The sequence below is a fragment of the Brachyhypopomus gauderio genome, unplaced genomic scaffold (genome assembly GCF_052324685.1).
Source record: "Brachyhypopomus gauderio isolate BG-103 unplaced genomic scaffold, BGAUD_0.2 sc66, whole genome shotgun sequence".
NCBI lineage: Eukaryota > Metazoa > Chordata > Actinopteri > Gymnotiformes > Hypopomidae > Brachyhypopomus > Brachyhypopomus gauderio.
Window position 1 is genome coordinate 599,202 of NW_027506887.1, and position 8,696 is coordinate 607,897.

The window sequence follows — 8,696 nt, forward strand, 5'->3', positions numbered from 1 at the left end:
TTCTGACAGCCCGCCATGATGTGGCGTCACTGCAGGAATGAATGAAGCGTCATCTTTCCCCGGAGGAGGAGGAGGAAGACTCCCGCAGCACACGGCCTCGTCTAGCTCAAGCTCCTCGCACATCGTTTTACACACGAAATATTCGAGTAACTCCGCGCAATCATGCAGAGAAGAGAGAGCTGCTTGCGTCTGGCCTGCTGCTTGTCGCTCCTGGGTTGGCTGTCGTGTGCGGTCCGGGCGGGTGGTTTGGTGAACGAGGAGGTGAAGCGCACGGTGGATCTCAGCACGCACCTGGCCAAGATCTCGGCGGAGATCCTCCTGGCGAACCAGGGAGATTCGTCGGTCCAGAGCTTCACACTCGCGCTGGAGCCTGAGCTCGCAGCACATCTCGCATATGTCGGAGCATCCGTGAGTGGCACTAAAGAACCGCGGCTCCGCATTGTGTGATACTGGTATAGCCGTTAGCTAGCTAGCAACGGCCATTTAACTTTATTAACCATGTTGTGCAGTAAGATAAAGGGCGTTTATCATGCTATGCATCGCAGTTGCCCACATTAATATTACATTGTAGTAGTTAGTTAGGTTACAATGCGTTGATCGTGTCTCCTGTGTGATTAGTTATTGGGTTGCTGGCGCCCACCGTGCATTAACGTTAGCTAGCCAGCTAGCTTTTAAGCTGCTCAAATTTATACTTTCCATTTAGCTAGCTCACTTTGTTCGGTTGCTACGTTCGTCTAGGCGTGATCTAAGCCGTGCTCTCCAGAATACGAGTGCACATTTGATGGTTGTGGGGGTGGTTATGTGATTTTGGGACTAGTCCGTTAGCATTAGCCGGCGCGTTTACTAAGCGCTTCCGCGGAGCAGCGGCTCCGTCAGTGTCTGCATGACACGTAAGCGCTGCTGAACTTCCGTGTGTTCACCTCCACTGAGGAGAACGCCAACTATATACCTCCATACACACTTACACGTGCCTGTAACCTTCCAGTCGCGCTGTATTTCATACACTTTGAATTTTTTTGTTGCTTTTGACTTTGTTACATATAATTGTTAGCTTGCAAGACGAGGAGGAGACGTTTTTATGGTCGAGGAGCTGTTACTGGAATGGGAATGAGGAGACGGGATGAGTGGATTTGTTTCCACTGTGCATGTCCGTAAAAACAATGGTCCAATACGTATTCTGTGTAATGTCATGACCAGGTGAAAGGAGAAGAGGAGGAAGATGAATTGCTGGATTTGAAGGAGACCTCTATCCATGGCCGGAGGTGAGCAGTCCTCCAGGCTGGTTGAAGGAACAGTTTAAGCAGATACAAGCTATCTAAAAACTGAGGGGGTGGGGGGGATTGTCTGTTTGATTACTTTACAAGGAACGTGTAGATTTTTTTGCAACATGTGATCTGTTTGTGTGTAGCATGTCTACTATGACTACTTATTAATCATTGCATATGCTATAAGTCTTATGATGAAGCCTCAATCTCCAGTTGTCTCTTGCAGTGGTGCATGCTTCCATTGTTTGTTTAACTACACACGCATACGTAGAGAGCATTTTCTTATTCATCAACCTCTCTCCTGTTCCTGTAGTGGTACATTCTTCCAGGTGCAGCTGCCCTCCACGCTGGCGGTGGGCGGGAAGCTGCGCGTGAAGGTGGAGACGGTGTTCACGCACGTGCTCCGTCCGTTCCCCAGCCACATCACCCAAGCCGAGAGGCAGCTGGTGGTCTTCCAGGGGAACCACTACCTGTACTCCCCCTACCCCACCCGCAGCCAGACCACGCGCGTTCGACTGGCCTCCAAAACCGTGGAGAGCTACTCCAAGCTGGGCAACCCCAGCAAGAACGATGAGGTCATTGAGTACGGTCCATTTAAGGATGTCCCTGCTTTCAGCCAGGTAAACCAGACGGGACGACGAACCGAGTCATTACACCGATTGGCCACTACGAGTCAATAGGGTTTATTCCGAAGTATTTTTAAAAGTGCATCTATAGCTGAAATTTCTTCCTTTGCTTGTGATGTTGGTCTTTTTTATCATATGAAAGCCATGGCTCTTTGCAAGGTTATATATTTTTTGAGGGTTATGTTTTCAATGAAACTTTCGTGACAGGACCAGGTTTTTTGGACATAATGCATTTTAGTCCTACACTTGGAAAGGCTTAGTTAATAACTGGTCTGCTATTTGTACATCTAGTGCTGTCTCGGGGAAACCTGTCATCTGAATATGTTTGTATATTAACTGTCACCTGACCTGCTGTTCCCTGTAGGACACCATGAAGATCCACTTTGAAAACAACACCCCCTTCCTCACCATCAGCAGTATCACGCGCACCATTGAGGTATCCCACTGGGGCAACATCGCCGTGGAGGAGACCATTGACCTGAGACACACCGGGGCAATCCTCAAGGGCCCTTTCTCCCGTTACGACTACCAGCGGCAGTCCGACAGCGGCATCTCCTCCGTCAAGTCCTTCAAGGTGCCCTCTGTTTCCTGACCTTTATGGACCTCCACGAATCTCTTTGAGCTGGTCATTGTGGTTTTTGTGTTAAAAATGGATTAAAAATGTTTTTTTCTATCGTGATTTTTGTTTAAAATTAGAGGTCGTCCTCATTGTTTTGACAGTTCTGTGCTTTTCATTATCGCCAGACTACATGTCCTCGCAGGCCAGAGATTTTGGTTCGTCTTCCTGTTGCTTATGCGCTCCGTGTGCTGTTTCCGCAGACCATCCTACCTGCCTCGGCACAGGACGTGTACTACCGTGACGAGATCGGCAACATCTCCACCTCACACCTGCAGGTTCTGGAGGACTCTGTCGAGGTTGAAGTCCGTCCACGGTTCCCCCTGTTTGGAGGCTGGAAGACTCACTATCTCATTGGCTACAACCTGCCTAGCTATGAGTATCTCTACACCTTGGGTGCGTTCACCAACATGGTTTACCATTTGGAGTGCTCAGAAAGTCCATTGTCTCTCTTCATTGCCTGGTGTTGATCAGTTAGCATGCTTACTGTGACCATTCCAGTTGTGTCCATAAGCTTTTGTTGTTCATTGTATTTAGCGTTAGACGTGCTATGACGTCTCAGGAGTCCATGTTTAACTTTTAACTTTAAAACTGAATTTTTGTTCCCCAGGCGATCAGTACGCCTTGAAAATGCGTCTGGTGGATCACGTCTATGACGACCAGGTTATTGATGAGCTCATCGTCAGACTGATCCTCCCAGAGGGAGCCAGGTACCCAACATTTGTGCCTTAGAGCAGGGGGCTCCAAATGTGGCCTCAGAGGACCCTCCATCAGTCTGCTGCTTTTAATTCTTAGTTTTTGTCTCACCATGATGTACAGAGAGTTGATCGGAATACTAATTTGCCCTATTGGGCAAAAAGGCTTTAGACATCAGCATGTCCCCCCTGTTTATATGCACATCAACTTTACCACATGCTCCTCTTTTTGCAGGAACGTGCACTTGGAAACGCCCTACCCCATCGTGCGAGGCCCCGACCAGCTGCACTACACCTACCTGGACACCTTCGGCAGGCCTGTGCTGGTGGCCAACAAGAAGAACCTGGTGGAGCAGCATATCCAGGACATGGTGGTAAGACACACCTCCGACCTAGCCGCTGCTGCTAGATGTTAGTGTCCAGCTAATTGTGACGGGATCAGTCTGGATCACTTCAACCTTTTAGGTAATTTACAATTAGTGTAGGTACATTTTGCATATGCACAGGTATAGGTCTGTGTTGAAAAAATCGATTTTCCGATTCAGAATCGATTCGCATATGATGATCTGATAATCGATTCGTACATCCAAAGATCAAATTTTTTTTTAGTGAACTTTTACCCCCGCCTCGTCACTGAATTCACGCAGGCGTGCTCGGTCTAACTAACTGTAAAACAACATGGCGACGGACAGTGACGGTAACGACGATAGTCAAATCGGCAATCTAAAAACAGAAGGACAGTTTATCCAGTGTCAGTGACTATTTACAGTTAGTCCATGTCACTGACAGTTTACCCAGTGTTTTTACAGTTTAAAAAAGTTAAAAATGTTCTTGTAACGTTGGGCGCAAGGCGATGGACGAGACAGAATCCTTTGCACTTTCCAAATCGTTACGTTTATTACATTTACCGAAGCGCAGACAGCGCACATAAAACACGTTTACATAGAACGTGTGCGACTCAAACAACGACGAGCACCGGACGCTGCGCGAACACACAAACCCCACGAGGTGAGACGAGCCTCAGGTGAGACGGATTATGCAAGACGCACCCGCACCCACGGAGATCTACAGACGCAGACAAGTAGACACAGACTACGTTAACACACGCCCAAAAGGGAGGGGTCGGGGACCGTAACATGACAGTTCTGTTCTTATATTCGCACTTTAAAGAAAAATACACGTTTACATTTTATACTTTCAGTTTATTAAGTGTGAGCACTTTTAAAATAAAAATGCATTTGGTAGCAACAGCTTTTGGGTGAATTCTTAATTATTTCAATCATAATAATAATGCACTGGTTAGTGTCCCAGTAGGAGTCCACTGTTGCAGACACCTCAAATATGTCCTCTGTTTATTGTCCTGGATTACCTTTCTTGAAGGTAGATTTATGATTACCCTTTTCACCAGTCTTCGAGCCATCAGTAACTACCAACTACCAGTAACTATTTGCTGATTAATATCCATATAATACTAGTTTTAACATGTTGCTTCTGTACATAGTCAGGAAACAGCTCAAATACATTTTTAATAACACTAAACCCCGAATCGGATCGAATCGATTAATTCGGATTAAATCGAAATAAATCGATTCTTAATCTTCAGAATCGGAATCGGATCGATTCTTGGAATTTGAATCGATACCCAGCCCTACACAGGTACAGATCTATAGTCCATCTGTTGCTCTGCACAACTTGTCAGGCACCTTCTAACCTTTCCATCCATCACTGGTGAGCTTTAAATCTCTAGACCTCTGATGACTAATTTATTAATGGCTTACAGTTGGTGCGTACTAACAGATGTAGTCTCTAACGGCATCTGCAAGGTACTTAATGAATCAATGTCTTCAATAATGATGAGTAGACGTTTGAGTATTTATATACAGTTTTTGTGTATGTCACCCTTGGCTTGCTCACTGGGGACTTGGGACACTTGTAAAGCTGCTTTGTGACAACTGTCGTAAAAAGCTCAATATAAATAAAATTTGATTTGTGTGTGTGTGTGTGTGTGTGTGTGTGGTACTAGGTTCACTACACCTTCAACAAGATCCTGATGATGCAGGAGCCATTGCTGGTGGTTGGGGCCTTCTATATCCTCTTCTTCACCGTCATCATTTATGTTCGCCTGGACTTCTCCATCACCAAGGTTACACCTCTAGATGTTTACATGTAATCCTAATCTGCTCCAGAATGAGACCAGACGTTGTTTAAGTGTGGATTTTAATCCTTGAGCTTATGCTTGCGTGCGTCCCTACTCCCAACACCTCTGCTGCAACCCCGTGGGTGGTGTTCCTAAATCAGGGCAGGTGTGTTGGAGGAAAGAACACGAGAACGGGTATCCTCCATGCAGGGAGCGCTGGGACACACACCTCCAGCAGCTATCTTATAAATGGAAAGACAAACACCTATGCGTCTACTTCTCCACCTTCAACCAAACCCTTGTCTCCTGCTCCCAGGACCCAGCGGCAGAGGTCCGCATGAAGGTGGCCTCCATCACGGAGCAGGTGCTGACGCTTGTCAACAAGCGTCTGGGCCTGTACCGGCACATGGATGAGGCGGTGAACCGCTACAAGCAGTCACGCGACACCGGCACCCTCAACAGTGCCCGCAAAACCATGGAGGCGGAGCACCGTACACTCACCAATGACATCGGCGCCCTGCAGAACCGCCTCAAGTCCGAGGGGTCTGATCTGGCAGAAAAGGTACTGTCTGCTCCTTTATCCATCCTGGGTGTGGTGGGTGATTTTAAGCCTTCACTATGTCACTGACAGATATTAATAATGGACGATGGTGTTAAATAACTTAATCGCCTCATACATGTTGAAATCAGCTTGTTGGGCAGGACAGTTCCTGGGTTGAATTTAGATGATGGTGTATCTAGAGAGGATGTGACCTCATTATTTGGGGCTGTAATAAGCATTACTGAAGTGGGGGACCTTTTGGTAAACTGGGCATGGATCATTTGCATACTCTCTCGCTCTCAGGTGGGAGAGATTCAGAAACTGGATGGCCAGGTGAAGGAACTGGTGTGTCAGTCCTGTCAGGAGTCTGAGCGATTGGTCGCTGGGAAGGTGAAGAAGGAGACGTACATCGCATCGGATAAAACGCTGGTGGGGAAGAGACAGGAGCTCATTTCGCGCATTGACAGTCTGCTAGATGCTCTGTAAAGCACATTGCATGCACATCGTGTCCCCAACCCCCACACAAACACACATATACACACACACACACACACACACACACACACACACACTAAAGTCTTGTAATCATTACTAGTCTGGCCAAGAAGAACTAAGTCTGGATCCCTCTTTTACACAGACACACACACTTGGTGTTGAGTCTGCATGCATTTCCAGGTTTGCACACTCATCACCTCAAAGTTTGTATTGTAGGCTGTAGACTGCAGGAGAACTATGATGTTCAGATATGGAAATTTCAGTTTGGTTCCTGGTCGGTGGGCAACAGGTCTGGGTTTTGGACACATTTCATTCCCAGATTGCCCTGTGTTTTGTTTTTGTTCTTTGACATTTTTGGGGGTGTTTCGTTTGGGTGAGGGAGAAGATTCACCTCTATCACTTGCATCAAGGTTTCTTGTTTTCTTTCGTTCATTCTCTTCGCACTGTCTCAGTGGCACACTTTGCTATTCAGAAGCAAAACAAAAACAAAGCTCAAACATGGTGTTAGTGACATGGTTTCTCCCCCACACTTTTCTATTCAAATGTTTGTTTCTTACATATTTGTATGATTTTGACTTTTTGTAAACATGCTTTGAATGCCATGAGATTAGCAGACGAATTTGGGATTACGTGTCGAGGGTTAAAAAAAAAAGAAAAAAGCTAAACAAATTCCTCCAGTGTCAAAAGTTTGAAAATGACGAATAAAACCCTGTTGTTATAAACTGCTGACTGGTCTGTTTTATTGTACGTTAAACAAATGAGGTCCTTCGGAAGTCAAAATATCAGCTCGATTTTTCCAGCCTGCGTACCGGTTCTAAGCACGAGCTTGCGGGAGGCTCGCATGTGAGCTACGGCACCGCAGCCGCATGATCTCCAGTACCTTCTGAGTGGACCATGGGTTCATCGAAATGTTCACGAACCACAGGGAGGCGCTAATGTCATTCACGTAAAGGTTGCCACATCCCAAGAACATGCTGAAAAATGCAGCGCGAGATTTCTCAGTCCTGCAACATTCTGGACTATTTTAATATAATTTCACCAACCTTGGAATCACGCGATAGTTCAGGTGGTCAGAAGCAACATGCGCTCCTTGTAAGCCAAACTACGTTTTGACTAAAGGCACTTTTGGCTCTTGCGATTTTAAGTCAACAGTGTGTAAAAGAAATTCAGCGGTTCTGTCTGGAAACTGTGTTTATCCATGCGTTATCTCTTAATTCTTGCGTGCTGGTTCCTGAGTGAGATAGATTATAGAGATTACCATTAGAGGCGTAATTTGGTCCAGATCTGCACTTAATCTCCGTGCAGTAAAATTCACCTTAAGGTAATAAAGATCTATATTGTCCTGGTTCCTGCCACTTGGCGCTTTCTAACGTGGGACGGTGATCACGCTGGTCGCTGCGTCTAAAGTTACATATGCAGCTCCATATAAAAGCAGCTCGGCCCTCAGCTTGGCCCCAGGTGCCCGGCCACGTCGCCGCGGGTCACAGACAAGTCATTTCCTGTAGCAAAATAACAAGAACCGTTCTCTATGATAACGCGGACATATTGAACGTCCTACACAATAATCATTCTTAAAATACACACTGGCGGAAAACCCAGAAAATCTATATCAGCACCAATACTTGGTGTAGCGAAAGCGAGGCCTTGTTGATGTCTGGGGTTATTTGTATCGATTGATTGGTTGGTTGAGCTAAAGGTAGTGTAAGCTTTCTATTTGTTCTAATGTACTACCCAACACTTACAGTAGCAAGCAGTACATCTTCGGTTCTCTAATGTCTGCTGAGTAGTTCTGTCAGCGTCCAGGTGCCTCTCGGACTCGGAACCATAGACGTCAGATAAGAGGAGAGAGCCGCAGTGGACCGTTCGTTTGAGACGAACACAGCCTGGGGCGCCATCATCACACTGCACAGCACCGTGCGGACCCCATGCCTTGCTCTTTAAATGTTTCTTAAATGTTTCATCTATATTAACACATTTGATTCAAATGTCAGATCATAACCACGTAAGCAATTACACGAACAAAAGCTATACAGTAGTGGATATTGATGCTTACTGTGAGGAGAAAATCCTTTTTGAATGATTTGTATTTTCGTTTAAATGGTTCTTAAAATGAGTGACTGCAAATGAAAATACAAAACTGTAATCTTAGTCATAATTATAAATTATGTTATTCAACAAGCATACATACAAGCGACATACACACACATTTTACATTATTGGGTCTTTAGTAAACAAATGGTTTGTAAAGTTAAGGTAATTGATATTAAGTAGTTCTGTTGTTGTTCAGAGGTCATTTTGAAAAACTATCCCAACACAGTGGT

The 8,696-nt window shown here is 45.7% G+C and overlaps 1 protein-coding gene across 1 annotated transcript; it reads left to right on the forward strand.

Moving 5' to 3' along the window:
• Positions 1-36: 36 nt before the first annotated feature.
• Positions 37-7,097, forward strand: rpn1 (ribophorin I). The gene is made up of 10 exons (XM_076989277.1): positions 37-408; positions 1,198-1,262; positions 1,579-1,885; positions 2,256-2,465; positions 2,711-2,903; positions 3,118-3,217; positions 3,438-3,576; positions 5,226-5,345; positions 5,656-5,901; positions 6,184-7,097. The coding sequence occupies exons 1-10, from the start codon at positions 163-165 to the stop codon at positions 6,364-6,366; spliced, it is 1,809 nt and encodes a 602-aa protein (XP_076845392.1). The 5' UTR covers positions 37-162; the 3' UTR covers positions 6,367-7,097.
• Positions 7,098-8,696: the final 1,599 nt, after the last annotated feature.